Raw genomic sequence first — 14,755 nt, 5'->3', positions numbered from 1 at the left:
CAACGGAAGCTCCGCCCTTCTCGCCGAAGGGCGCGGCAACTCTCCGCGCGATTGGTTAGGAACATCTACGCAAGTGTCATTGCTTTCTTTTCGTCAAGTAAATTCCACAGCCTAGCGGTCAGCAGTTCCATAGTCTGATTGAGAGGATTAGAAGGTGGTTGCTTCCCTGAGGTCATGACAGAGTGAGGCAAAGAGACCCTCTCACCATTCGAAAGCAAAGTTCCGATTCGGGACCTATTTAGTGCGGCGGGGGCGGAGCGACAACTCTCGCGCTTAGGACAACTGCAGCTGCGCGGAGTCACACTTCCGTCCCCGACCCCGAGAGCTTGCAGAACGATCTGTTATGGCGGCTGGGATGTTAGGTTTGTGCGGCCGCCGCCTTTTGGCAGTAGCGGCGACGCGAGGGCTCCCTGCTGCCCGTGTTCGCTGGGAATCCAGCTCCTCCAGGGCTGTGATCGCCCCGTCCACTCTGGCGGGAAAGCGGCCGTCAGCACCGACATTACGCTGGCAGGAGGACCCAGAACCCGAGGACGAAAACCTCTATGAGAAGGTGAGAGGGAGGGGAAACGGGACGCCGGAAGGGTCAATCGGGGACCAGCGGATAGGGCGCCGTAGAGGACGGTCTTAGTCGGCTGGGAATTGCGCAGCTGGCGAAATTTTCGAAGATTTGGAAAATCTGCCCAGCTTGTTTCCTCTTTTGTATGGGTTCAGGGTCAGAAATTGGCCTTATTTTGCAGACAGACATCAAACCCGAAGTGGGCAATGTTCAAAGCACGTTTGAAGCAATATAGAATAACAACGTTACTAAACACTGGTGTGGTGCTTACTCAGGTGTTTGAAGCACTTTACATACATTAACTCGTTTAGTTCTCATAATAACCGTATTTCGAGGTAGGTGGTTTTGGTGTACCCATTCTACGGATGAGGAAACTGAAGCATAAAGATGTTAAGTGACTTGCGTAAACTCACATAACTGAATGTGTGGCAGAACCAGGTTTGCTGTGCTATCTGATAGCGGACTGAAATCAGAATGCCGTAGTTGGAATACAGGCATTGACCTTGTGCAAGTAGCTTAAGCCCTTGATGCTTCAGTTTCTTTGTAAGATGAGGAAAGTATTAGGACATTTTCTAAAAGAATAAAATACTACATGTGCCTCCGGTATTTAAATGAGTCAAAATGCTCAAAACAGCAACTGGCACTTAGTACAAATGCTTACCATTAGAAGGTGTTGCGCTTTTTTTTTTTTTTTGCCACTTTCCATCTCACTGGGATATTGTGCAATTTGTGCTTGTGAAAAGGCCTGGCATATAATAGATGCTTCATCCATACTGACCTCTTGTTGAGGGGCTTGGATATATAGGATACTCATTCATGCATTCTGTAGCTATGTATTGAGGGCCTGCTGTATGCCAGGCTAAGTTCAGGGTGCTATGAATTCACCAATATAGAAATCAGATAAAGCCCTTGCTTTCATAGAGCTTATGTGGTAGTGGAGAATACAGAAAATAAACATGTAAAATATTAGAAAACATTAAGATAGGGTATGCAACCAATAATATAATGTGATCAGAGTATTTGAAGGATATGCTACTTTGGTAAACTAATAAATGCTTGAAAGAAAGTTAAATAAGATAAGTGGATGGAGAGTGACTTGGGGATAGGGAGTTACGAGGTTGAGGAAATAGGAAATAGCCAATACCAATCATTTTTGACCTGTAAAAATGTCAATTTCCTATAGGTCAACTTAATAGATAAGGTGACTAGGGAGTGCCTCCTAAGGGGAATGAAGATGAAGCCAAAAGCTTGAATAAGGAGACAGATCCAGCCCTGACTAAATCTGGGGGAAAGGCTTTCCAGACAGAAGGAACAGCAAGTGCAAAGGCTCTGTGGTGGCAAGGAGCTTGACAAGTCCTAAGAACAGACAGGAATTTAGGGAGGGAGGAGAGATTGTTCCGAGGTGAAGTTGGAGACCAAGTTATACAGGACCAGCATCAGGCTTTGTGGAGCAGCAGGAAGCCCTCGTTGACTTCTCTCTGCCATAGAACCCAGACTCCCACGGTTATGACAAGGACCCTGCTGTGGACGTCTGGAACATGCGGGTTGTCTTCTTCTTCGGATTCTCCATCGTCTTGGTCCTTGGCAGCACCTTTGTGGCTTATCTGCCTGACTACAGGTGCGTGGGGTGTCCAAGAGAGTGGGATGGGTGGGGACAGAGGCAGGGGTGGATACTGAAGGAGACCGCCAGGAGTCCATTCCCTGGGGAACTAAGATGGGGATTGATGTCCACTGAGGCTCCCTCATGTCTTCCCCCATGCTACTGCCTCCAGGATGCAGGAGTGGGCCCGCCGGGAAGCTGAGAGGCTTGTGAAATACCGAGAGGCCCATGGCCTCCCCATCATGGAATCCAACTGCTTCGACCCCAGCAAGATCCAGCTGCCAGAGGATGAGGAATAACTGGTTGCCAAAAGGGGCATAAGAAGCACCACCTTCTCTACCCTGCCTGCCATTCTGCCCTCTCCTCAGAGCCCCTAATTAAAGGGACTGAAAGTGTGACTGGCTGGTGTTGCTTCTGTTGTGAGAGGGATGTGGGAGTAGGGGCGTCAGAGTAGGGGTGCCTTTTCTGGGTATTCTGGTTATCTGTTGCCATGTGACAAACACCCTAAAACTTGGTGGCTTAAAACAATTTAGTATTATGTTTCATGGTCCTATGGTTGACTGGGCTCAACGAGGTAGTCCTTCTTGAAGATTTGGGTGGTTGCAGTCAGATGGTGGCTGGGGCTGGAATCATTGGAAGGCTCAACTGGGTTGAACGTCCAAGATGGCTTCTTTATTTCCATGTTTGGTACTTAAGTCTTCTATGTGGCTTCTCTCTCCAGCAGAATAGCCTGGGTTTTTTGTATGGTGACTCAGGCCTCCTCTGCATAGAAGTGTAGCACATGGGAAGAAATGGACAGCAGCCATCTTTAGGAAAAATCTACTATACTGGGACTGCATATGTTGGAAGAAGGGCCAGGGTGACCAGGGACTGAGGGTGGTGGTTCAGAGCTGGGCATTTCTATTGCTGAGGATGAGTGTTTGTCTCCCTCCCTGCCTTCTTCTCTGTTTTTCTCAGTGCTGGGGTTTTCGCCTCTGCCTTGTGTCTTGGTGAATCTGGATGCCTCTCTCTTCCTCTCTGTCCCAATCTGAGTGGTCTCTGACTCAGGATGCACATCTCTCTTGTCTGTGCATGTGTGTCTATTTCTCTCCCTGCCCCCTTATCTGTCTCTGTCTTTATCTGTCTCTCTTTTGAGCAGGAAGTCTCTCCCCACAGCCTTTCCCCCAAACATTCTTTTTTCTGGGAGTAGGCCATCTGCTTGCATCAGGGACTCATTCTTAGACTCTCTCTGTCTCTGGATCTGGAAGATGGAGTTGGATACTTGCTCTGGCTCTTTGTTTCTTTCTGGGGAATATCTCCTAAGATCACTGTTAACTCGCCATCTGGGCTGCCCTTCATGCCCCTGGCATCTCTGCCCTCTTCTCTGTGGCCCCCTTCCACAGCTCCAGCTTGCACATTCCCACATCATGCACTCATTGCTCCCATCTCTGTGAGTGTCCCTGCCTGGAATATCGGAAAATGCAAGAGCCCCCAGTCACTGGCTACCGGAAGAACATCTGGCCTAATGAACCCTCCACTACAGGTGATGCGTATCCCTAACTTCTGAGTCGGGAGGAGTCGTAGTTCACTTGTATGTGGCTAAGGTGAGAGCAATGTCCATGTGAACCTTTGGAAGTGAGCAGTGTCATTCCCTGAATACTCTCCTGTGGGGCCAGTCTCCCAATTTGAGGGCAGCTCCAGAGCAGACAGTACTAGTGTGTAAAGGGAGAACTCCCACTACTGGGCATATACCTTGAGAAAACCACAGTTCAAAAAGACATATGTATCCCAATGTTCATAGCAGCACTATTTACAATAGCCAGGACATGGAAGCAACCTAGATGTCCACTGACAGATGAATTGATAAAGATAATATCTCACACACACACACACACACACACACACAGGAATATTATTCAGTCATAAAAAGGAACAAATTTAAGTCAGTTGTAGTGAGGTGGATGAACCTAGAGCCTATTATACAGAATGAAGTAAGTCAGAAAGAGGAAAACAAATACCATATATTATACAGAATGAAGTAAGTCAGAAAGAGAAAAACAAATACCATATATTAACACATATATATGGAATCTAGAAAAATGGTACTGATGAACCTATTTGCCGGGAAGGAATGGAGCTTCAGAAGTAGAGGACGGTCTTGTGGGCATGGCAGGAGAAGGAGAGGGTAGGACAAATTGAGAAAGTGACATTGACATATATACACGATCATGTCTAAAATAGATAACTAGTGGGAAGCTGCTATATAACAGGGAGCCCAGGCTGGCGCCCTGTGATGACCTAAAGGGGTAAGATGGGAGCAGATATATATATATATATATAATTATGACTGATCCTCACTGGTGTATGGCAGAAACCAACACACCATTGTAAAGCAAAAATCCTCCAGTTAAAAATAAAAAAAGGAGAATGTGAAAGAAATGCCAAAAGCTCCCTTCAGGTCCAATCTTCCACCCCAAGGGTAATCACTTTCTGGACTTCTAATTGGGGTAATCACTTTCTGGACTTCTAACAACTTTTGATCTTATGATGTTGGCACGATGGAGCCACGTTGTTATGGAACTTGTGGTTTGCCCATGTTCACTGCTGTATTCTCTTTCATTGCTGTGAGTAGATCACACTTCATCTATTCCATTGTTGATGGGCATTTGGGTAATTTTCTATTTGGGGCTATTAAGAATAATTCTTCTGTGAACATTCTTGTATATATCTTTTGATGGATATATGCAGTCATTTCTCTTGGGCATATACCCAAGAGTGCAATTGTTCAATCATGGGAGTAGACATATGATCAGCTGTGTAACTCATGCCAGTTCTCCAATCTATGCTTCCCCAGTGGTGAATGCCACGTCCTCAACATCACATGGCACTCCCCATCTGTTTCATCGTAGCCATTCTGCTTACTGACTGACCTTTTACGGACCACATTGGGATGAAGGGCTGGGAGTTGAATGCCTACTGGTGCCAAGCCCTGACAGGATGCCAGGAATGACAGATACCAGGATCCCTGTCCTCGGGAATTTCACAGGATTGGGGTGGAGGCCAGTGTGAGTGGTCAGAGACTTAAAGTCAATGTTTTCATCCTGCTGTTTGGCTCCAAGGATATTTGAACCTTGGTATCCAAGCCAGGCTTCAGCAATATGTGAACCGTGAACTTCCTGATGTTCAAGCTGGTTTTAGAAAAGGCAGAGGAACCAGAGATCAAATTGCCAACATCCGCTGGATCATGGAAAAAGCAAGAGAGTTCCAGAAAAACATCTATTTCTGCTTTATTGACTATGCCAAAGCCTTTGACTGTGTGGATCACAATAAACTGTGGACAATTCTGAAAGAGATGGGAATACCAGACCACCTGATCTGCCTCTTGAGAAATCTGTATGCAGGTCAGGAAGCAACAGTTAGAACTGGACATGGAACAACAGACTGGTTCCAAATAGGAAAAGGAATATGTCAAGGCTGTATATTGTCACCCTGTTTATTTAACTTATATGCAGAGTACATCATGAGAAATGCTGGGCTGGAAGAAGCACAAGCTGGAATCAAGATTGCCCGGAGAAATATCAATAACCTCAGATATGCAGATGACACCACCCTTATGGCAGAAAGTGAAGAGGAACTAAAAAGTCTGTTGATGAAGGTGAAAGTGGAGAGTGAAAAAGTTGGCTTAAAGCTCAACATTCAGAAAACTAAGATCATGGCATCTGGTCCCATCACTTCATGGGAAATAGATAGGGAAACAGTGGAAACAGTGTCAGACTTCATTTTTGGGGGGCTCCAAAATCACTGCAGATAGTGATTGCAGCCATGAAAGTAAAAGACGCTTACTCCTTGGAAGGAAAGTTATGACCAACCTAGATAGCATATTCAAAAGCAGAGACATTACTTTGCCAACAAAGGTCCGTCTAGTCAAGGCTATGGTTTTTCCTGTGGTCATGTATGGATGTGAGAGTTGGACTGTGAAGAAAGCTGAGCACCGAAGAATTGATGCTTTTGAACTGTGGTGTTGAAGAAGACTCTTGAGAGTCCCTTGGACTGCAAGGAGATCCAACCAGTCCATTCTGAAGGCGATCAGCCCTGGGATTTCTTCAGAGGGAATGATGCTGAAGCTGAAACTCCAGTACTTTGGCCACCTCATGCGAAGAGCTGACTCATTGGAAAAGACTCTGATGCTGGGAGGGATTGGGGGCAGGAGGAGAAGGGGACGGCAGAGGATGAGATGGCTGGATGGCATCACTGACTCGATGGACTTGAGTCTGAATGAACTCCGGTAGTTTGTGATGGACAGGGAGGCCTGGCGTGCTGCGACTCATGGGGTCGCAAAGAGTCAGACACAACTGACCAGCTGAAGTGAACTGACACCTTGAAGCATTTGTTGATCATGATTCTGTGTCAAGAGTATTTGTTGTCTGGGAAAAGCTGAGCTGAGGGGGCTGAGCAGATCTGTTGTCCCACAGGGTCAAGATTTATCAGTTTGTAGACCCAGTCTCCCTGCTCACTGAAGTAATATTGGAGACACATGACCGCCCCAAAGCATGAGCTTCCAATTTCACCTATAGCTGCCTCTAACTCTCCATTTACTTGTTTTGTTTCCTGACATGGTTTATTCCTTTTGGGAGAATAAATCTTTGGGGTGAGGCTCAGAAGTTGTCTGGCCACTAATTGCACCGTAGCCTAGCATCTCTTTTTACTCTTTGTGAAATCTATACTGCTAGGACTTTCAGGGAGGCTTCCCTTGGGGACCTTCCTGTGGGCTTCCCTGGGGACTTCCCTGGTGGCTCAGATGGTAGAGAGTCTGCCTGCATTGTGGAAGACCTAGGTTCGATTCCTGGGTGGGGAAGAGCCCCTGGAAGAGGGCATTGCAACCCACTCCAATATTCTTGCCTGGAGAATCCCATAGACAAGAGGAGCCTGGTGGGCTACAGTCCATGGGAGTGCAAAGAGTCAGACATGACTGAAGTGACTTAGCATGCACATGTGCTTAGGAATAAAACATGACTGAGTAGCATATTAAAAAGCAGAGACATTATTTTGTCAACAAAGGTCCATCTTGTCAAGGCTATGGTTTTTCCAGTAGTCATGTATAGATGTGAGATTTGGACTATAAAGAAAGCTGAGCACCGAAGAATTGATGCTTTTGAACTGTGGTGTTGGAGAAGACTCTTGAGAGTCCCTTGGACTGCAAGGAGATCCAACCAGTCCATTCTAAAGGGGATCAGCCCTGGGATTTCTTTGGAAGGAATGATGCTAAAGCTGAAACTCCAGTCCTTTGGCCACCTCATGCGAAGAGTTGACTCATTGGAAAAGACTCTGATGCTGGGAGGGATTGGGGGCAGGAGGAGAAGGGGACGACAGAGGATGAGATGGCTGGATGGCATCACTGACTCGATGGACATGAGTCTGAGTGAACTCCGGGAGTTGGTGATGGACAGGGAGGCCTGGCGTGCTGCGATTCATGGGGTCGCAAAGAGTCGGACATGACTGAGCGACTGATCTGATCTGATCTGATTTGGGGTCAAGCTTTGCTCCAGCAACATAACAGGTAACAAACACCTTCATCCTTCAATCTAGGGGAACATTTATTATCGGCAAGGCCCAGTGAACAGGATGGTCACAGTCCCTGTGGCAGACACTGTCAGTTCCCTGCCCATAACCCTGTGACCTCACTGCTTTACCGTGTGCTGGTCAACTGGCAGCTGCCTGGGTTTGCATTTCTTGGCTAGAGGGCTTCCTCTCAAGCTGCAGAAGGCTGTTCTGCCTCGGGGTCTCACCGGCTGGAAGGGGCCAGGAAATGAACACCTCCTGGTGGCAACCCTCAGCCAATGACTGACAAGAGCTGGTAGATAAATACCCCTTCCCCCTTGCCCCTCAGATGGGACATGCCTGAGGTCTATGTTCTCCATCAGTCCTTAGAACTCCACAATGGGAACAAGCCCCAGTGCTAAGTCGCTTAGTAACACTCTTCATCGACTGCCCTCCCTTTGTCTCACTTCCTTACTTTCCACTGCCCGACAGGTGCTTCCTGGAATCACATTCTAGATAAGCTGCTTGACTTCAATCTTTGTCTCAGGGTCAGCTTCCAGAGGGACACAAACGTAGACAGTCTCTGTCCTCATGGACTTTACTTCAAGGTCGTGGGTAAGACTGAAGTAAACAAGCATGGAAACCAACAGAGGAGATAAATTCCACCAGAAGGCCATTGTGGCTAGAGTATTGTGCTTACTAGAGTCACTGGAATCTTCCTGCAAAAGAATAGTTACAGATGAGATTATAGAGGTGGTCATGAGCCATATCTGTAGGTCCCCATGGGCCATGGTTAAATGAAGTTTAGATTTTTTAAAATTGAAGTACAGTTGATTTACAATGTTAGTTTCAGCTGTACAGCAAAGTGATTCATACACACACACACACACACACACACACACACACACACACACACACATAGGGGCTTCCTTGACAGTGGTAAAGAATCCGCCTGCAGGAGACCCCAGTTTGATTCCTGGGTCAGGAAGATCTGCTGGGGAAGGGATAGGCTACCTACTCCAGTATTCTTGGGCTTCTCTTGTGGCTCAGCTGGTAAACAGTCCATCTGCAATGTTGGAGACCTGGGTTACATCCCTGGGTTGGGAAGATCTCCTAGAGAAGGGAAAGGCTACACACGCCAATATTCTGGCCTGGAGAATTCCATGGATTGTATAGTCCATGGGGTTGCAAAGAGTCAGACACGACTGAGCGACTTTCATATGTATATAGATATAGATATAGATGTCCATATATATATATATATATGTTTCAGATATATATTGCAGTTATATATCAGATACTTTTTTGTTATAGGTTATGACAAGATATTGAATATGGTTTTCTGTGCTCTACAGTAGGTCCTTGTTAGGAGTTTAAGATTTTGTACACTATACAAAGTTGACCAGAACCTTACTGAAAAGCCAGCTTAGCAAAGCCCATTCCAGACAATTCCTGAGTGTCTAAGGGGACTGCTTACAATTTTTCTCCTGGATTACCCAGGAAATAAAAACAAACTATCTTACCAGTTTCATAATGACTATTACTGATAGACATAATCACTGCAGAATAAACTGACCACAGCTAAAATTGATAGATCCACTGCTCTCAAACCAAACATGAACTTGCAAATTTCAATCCTGAAATATTAGACTGGGTGAAAACTTGTCACAAATAAAGCTCAGAAGAACTAGAGCTGTTCATTCAACAAACATTTATTGAGTACCTACTGGTTGCCAGGCACTATTATAGGCAGGAGGGGACACAGCCAGGAACAAAAGATTCAAAACTTCCTGCCCTCGTGGAGCTTTTATTCTAGTAGAGGGAGATAGACAATAAAGAATGCAATAAATTACATTATATTTGTATATTGGGGTGTGATAAGTATGAATTAAATGAATAAAGGCAGAAGAGGGATAAATTAAGACTTTGGGATTAGCAGATATGTAACATTATATATAAAATAGATAAACAACAAGGATCTACTGTATAGCACAGGGAACTATATTTAATATCTTGTAATAACCTATAGTGGAAAATGGAGAAGGCAATGGCACCCCACTCCAGTACTCTTGCTTGGAAAATCCCATGGACGGAGGAGCCTGGTAGGCTGCAGTCCATGGGGTCGCTAAGAGTTGGACATGACTGAGCAACTTCACTTTCACTTTTCACTTGCATGCATTGGAGAAGGAAATGAGAACCCACTCCAGTGTTCTTGCCTGGAGAATCCCAGGGACGGGGGAGCCTGGTGGGCTGCCGTCTATGGGGTCGCACAGAGTTGGACATGACTGAAGTGACTTAGCATAGCATAGTGGAAAAGAATCTGAGAAAGAATATATATATACATATGTGTGTGTGTGTATGTATCAGTTCAGTTGCTCAGTGGTGTCTGACTCTGCAACCCCATGGACTGCAGCACGCCAGGCTTCTCTGTCCATCACCAACTCCTGGAGCTTGCTCAAACTTATGTCTATCGAGTCAGTGATGCCATCCAACCATCTATTTCATCCTCTATCATCCCTCCAATATTTTGGCCACCTGATGCGAAGAACTGACTCATCAGAAAAAAACCCTGATGCTAGGAAAGATTGAAGGCAGGAGGAGAATGGGACGACAGAGGATAAAACATATATGTATATGTATATGGCTGGGAAAGATTGAAGACAAAAGAAGTGGGCAGCAGAGGATGAGGTGGTTAGATGGCATCACCGACTCAATGGATATTGAGTTTAAGGTAACTCCAGGAGATAGTGAAGGACAGGGAAGCCTGGCATGCTGCAGTCCATGGGGCCCCAAAGAGTCAGACACAACTTAGTGACTGAACAACAGTGTGTATATAATTGAATCACTTTATACTTGAAACATTGCAAGTCAACTATATCACAATTAAAAAGATAAATAATTTTAAAATAAAGGTAGTAAGGGGGATTCAGAGTACAGGATGGGAGAAGATTGTATTTGAATAGGGTAGTCTGCTTAGGCCTTGTTGAAAGGCGATTTTTTTTTTTTTTTTTTGGAGGAAAAAAAATATGAAGAAAGACTACAGATGCAAGAACATTTCTGGCAGATGGAACAACCAGTACAGTTCCTGAAGCAAGAACGTGCCTGAGATGTTCAAGGAGCAGCCTGAGGTTAAGGAGATATCTGGGGCAAAGCTATTATTGCTGAAATATGACACAGATAAGAATGTGTGGATCTAATCATCACTATAAAGATTAATCCGAAAGTGAGTCATCCCAGTGAAAATAATTTCAGAAAGTGAAAATGGCCAAAATTGGCTTTGGGTTAACTTCATCACTGTATGGCATTGAATGAGGAATTACATTGGCTCAAAATTCACTCCAGGGCAAACTTTCTCAATAGAAATTCATCTGAATTGGTATAATTCTGATTTTAAACGTTAATATTTGTAAGCAGAGCCAATATATCTGCAGTAAATAGCATGGGAGTTTGAAGGGTGAATCCAGGGCCAGCCAGGGTCCAGGCAAGGCAGCCTGGAATCAGCCGTCATTGGAAGGGTTCATTCACTCACTTATTCATTCATTCCACAAAGGAAGGGTTCATTCATTCATTACACAAATATTTGCCAAATGCCTACTGTGTGACAGGGGACACAACAACAAATAAAACAGGTGAAAATTCTTGCCCTCTTGCAGCTGACTGCTAGTGCAGGAGACATATTAAATGTAAAGAACAAATAGTAATTTGTGATAATAATTGCTAGATAAATAAATGAAATGTGTAATATAGTGATAAACATTGAGAAAAATTACTCAAGAAAGGACATAGTGAGGGAGTGTGTGTGTGTGTGTGTGTGTGTGTGTGTGTGTGTAAATTTTAGCTAGAATGGCCATGGAAAAGGCCTCACTGAGAGGACATTTAAGAAATCACAGCAGGATCCTCTATGACCCACCTCCCAGAATGTTGGAAATAAAAGCAAAAATAAACAAATGGGATCTAATTAAACTTAAAAGCTTCTGCATAACAAAGGAAATTATAAGCAAGGTGAAAAGACAGCCTTCAGAATGGGAGAAAATAATAGCAAATGAAGCAACTGACAAACAACTAATCTCAAAAATATACAAGCAACTCCTGCAGCTCAATTCCAGAAAAATAAACGACCCAATCAAAAAATGGGCCAAAGAACTAAATAGACATTTCTCCAAAGAAGACATACAGATGGATAACAAACACATGAAAAGATGCTCAACATCACTCATTATCAGAGAAATGCAAATCAAAACCACAATGAGGTCCCATCTCACGCCAGTCAGAATGGCTGCAATCCAAAAGTCTACAAGCAATAAATGCTGGAGAGGGTGTGGAGAAAAGGGAACCCTGTTACACTGTTGGTGGGAATGCAAACTAGTACAGCCACTATGGAGAACAGTGTGGAGAATCCTTAAAAAACTGGAAATAGAACTGCTTTATGACCCAGCAATCCCACTGCTGGGCATCCACACCGAAGAAACCAGAATTGAAAGAGACATGTGTACCCCACTGTTCATCGCAGCACTGTTTATAATAGCCAGGACATGGAAGCAACCTAGGTGTCCATCTGCAGACAAATGGATAAGAAAGCTGTGGTACATATATGCAATGGAATTTCACTCAGCCATTAAAAAGAATACATTTGAGTCAGTTCTAATGAGGTGGATGAAACTGGAGCCTATTATACACAGTGAAGTAAGCCAGAAAGAAAAACACCAATACAGTATGCTGCTGCTGCTGCTGCTGCTGCTGCTAAGTCGCTTCAGTCGTGTCCGACTCTGTGCGACCCCATAGACGGCAGCCCAGCAGGCTCCCTCGTCCCTGGGATTCTCCAGGCAAGAACACTGGAGTGGGTTGCCATTTCCTTCTCCAATGCATGAAAGTGAAAAGTGAAAGTGAAGTCGCTCAGTCCTGTCCGACTCTTAGCGACCCCATGGACTGCAGCCTACCAGGCTCCTCTGTCCATGGGATTTTCCAGGCAAGAGTACTGGAATGGGGTGCCATTGCTTTCTCCCACAGTATACTAATGCATATATATGGAATTTAGAAAGATGGTAACTATAACCCTGTATGCGAGACAGCAAAAGAGACACAGATGTATAGAACAGTCTTTTGGACTCTGTGGGAGAGGGAGAGGGTGGGATGATTTGGGAGAATTGCATTGAAACATGGATAATATCATATATGAAACGAATCGCCAGTCCAAGTTCGGTCCATGATACTGGTTGCTTGGGGCTGGTGCACTGGGACGACCCAGAGGGATGGTACGGGGAGGGTGGAGGGAGGGGGCTTCAGGATGGGGAACACGTGTATACCTGTGGTGGATTCATGTTGATGTATGGCAAAACCAATACAATATTGTAAAGTAATTAACCTCAAATTAAAATAAATAAATTTATATTAAAAAAATAAATAAAAGCCTAAAAGTCCCAAAAGGCAAAAAAGAAAAAAAAAGAAAGACCTAAGGAAAGTATCTATTTGAAGAAAGAACTTTGAAACAAGAGCCATGATTGCAAGACAGTCATAGGGGTTAAGGGTATGGATTCTAGAGTCAGACAGAGTTCAAATCACCAGCCCTCTCCATATCCAGTGTGTAACCTTATATTCCCATCTTCCTCCTTTATCAACTGGGGTTAACAACATTAATTACCTATGTGTGTGTAAAGTGGTAAAGAATCTGCCTACCAATGCAGGGGACACAGGTTCCATCCCTGGATCAGGAAGACCCACTGGAGGAGGAAATGGCAACCCACTCCAGTATTCTTGTTTGAAAAATTCCATGGACAGAGGAGCCTGGCAGGCTACAGTCCATGGAGTTGCAAAGTCAGACACAACTGAGCAACTGAGCACACAAGGATCTTGAGAGGATTAATCTGAGAATACTTACAACACTGCCTGCCGCAGATTGGGTGCTTGTAAATGTTGGTTGAGTGAATGGATCCTCATTAACATTAATGTAGTGGCCATGGACATGCCCTATAAAATGAACTTGTGGTAGTCATGGTTTTGGGGATGTTCAGGTTGTGGAGTTGGTATGGACGGTGGTTTGGAACCCTGGCAGTCAATACTGAGAGGTTTAGTGTCTGGTATAGAAAGTTGTGGTTCCAGGAGACAAGGTTTGAAAAATTACTTAAGCCAGCCTGTTTAGTTACTTTAAGTAGTAGCTATTGGAAAAGCTGCATGATTCTTGGAGTCAATTGTCTCAAAGGTATAGAGGGTCTGCCAGGGTTGGAATGAGGATCTCGGGTCTCAGCTGAAGTTTAGGAAGAGAGCAGCCATCAGTGAATGCCACAAGGTGTCAGTTAGAGGTACACCTCTGGGGGCCCTGCAATGCTCTGGCCTTATCTTTTTATTCTTTTTCCAACTCCTTCACCTCCTTCAATTCTTTGCTAAATATCAGCTTCTCAAAGAGGACTCCCCTTATTTAAAAGAATAATCCCCCTTACTATTCATTCTGGTTTTTTTTTTTAGTTCTTTTTTTCCCTTCATAGCACACACAAACTGTGTTATGTGTGTTGTCCTTGTAATTGAGGTCATGTTACCAGTAATTAAACAAAAACAAACTAGATTGTTATTTTAATGAGGGGGAGAGAGAGAAAAGGAGAGGGAAAGGAGGAGGAGAAAGAAGAGAGAGGAAGGGGGAATGAATTTTCAAAAACCCTAAACCCATCAAGGTGGGGTAGGAATGGTGCTTTGGGGCCAGATCATACTGGACTCCAAATGTCACACCAATGTTTGGCGTGTGTGTGTGTGTTTCAACAAATTCCATCTAAATGAAAAACATCCTCTACACAGTTTCCAAACTCTGCTTCTGCCAAGATTCTAAGACATAACGACCTCTGGGCCACTGTCTTTTCTCACCTGGAATCCACTTTCTCCAGAGAATTTTTCAGAAAATTCCACTCACCCTACAAACCTGGCCTTTTTGGGGGGAAGAGCTCACTTTGAAAAAAAAAGCTCAGAGGGGTCGTTTGGGCTCTGACCTTGAAAAAAGCTTTTGATTAATGAAATTTACCATTTTTAATTTAAAGTCTATTTTGTCTGATAATGTAGCTACACTTGTCTTTTTTTTTAGCAATCATTTGCTTGAAATA

At 44.5% G+C, this 14,755-nt stretch overlaps 1 protein-coding gene across 1 annotated transcript; it reads left to right on the top strand.

Moving 5' to 3' along the window:
• The first annotated feature begins 160 nt into the window (after positions 1 to 160).
• Positions 161 to 2,554, top strand: NDUFB11 (NADH:ubiquinone oxidoreductase subunit B11). Its single transcript, XM_055563162.1, has 3 exons — positions 161 to 550; positions 2,044 to 2,174; positions 2,329 to 2,554. The coding sequence occupies exons 1-3, from the start codon at positions 344 to 346 to the stop codon at positions 2,453 to 2,455; spliced, it is 465 nt and encodes a 154-aa protein (XP_055419137.1). The 5' UTR covers positions 161 to 343; the 3' UTR covers positions 2,456 to 2,554.
• Positions 2,555 to 14,755: the final 12,201 nt, after the last annotated feature.

The sequence above is a fragment of the Bubalus kerabau genome, chromosome X (assembly GCF_029407905.1).
Source record: "Bubalus kerabau isolate K-KA32 ecotype Philippines breed swamp buffalo chromosome X, PCC_UOA_SB_1v2, whole genome shotgun sequence".
NCBI lineage: Eukaryota > Metazoa > Chordata > Mammalia > Artiodactyla > Bovidae > Bubalus > Bubalus kerabau.
The sequence above is the reverse complement of the archived record's forward strand: the minus strand, read 5'-3'. Positions and strand labels throughout refer to the sequence as shown.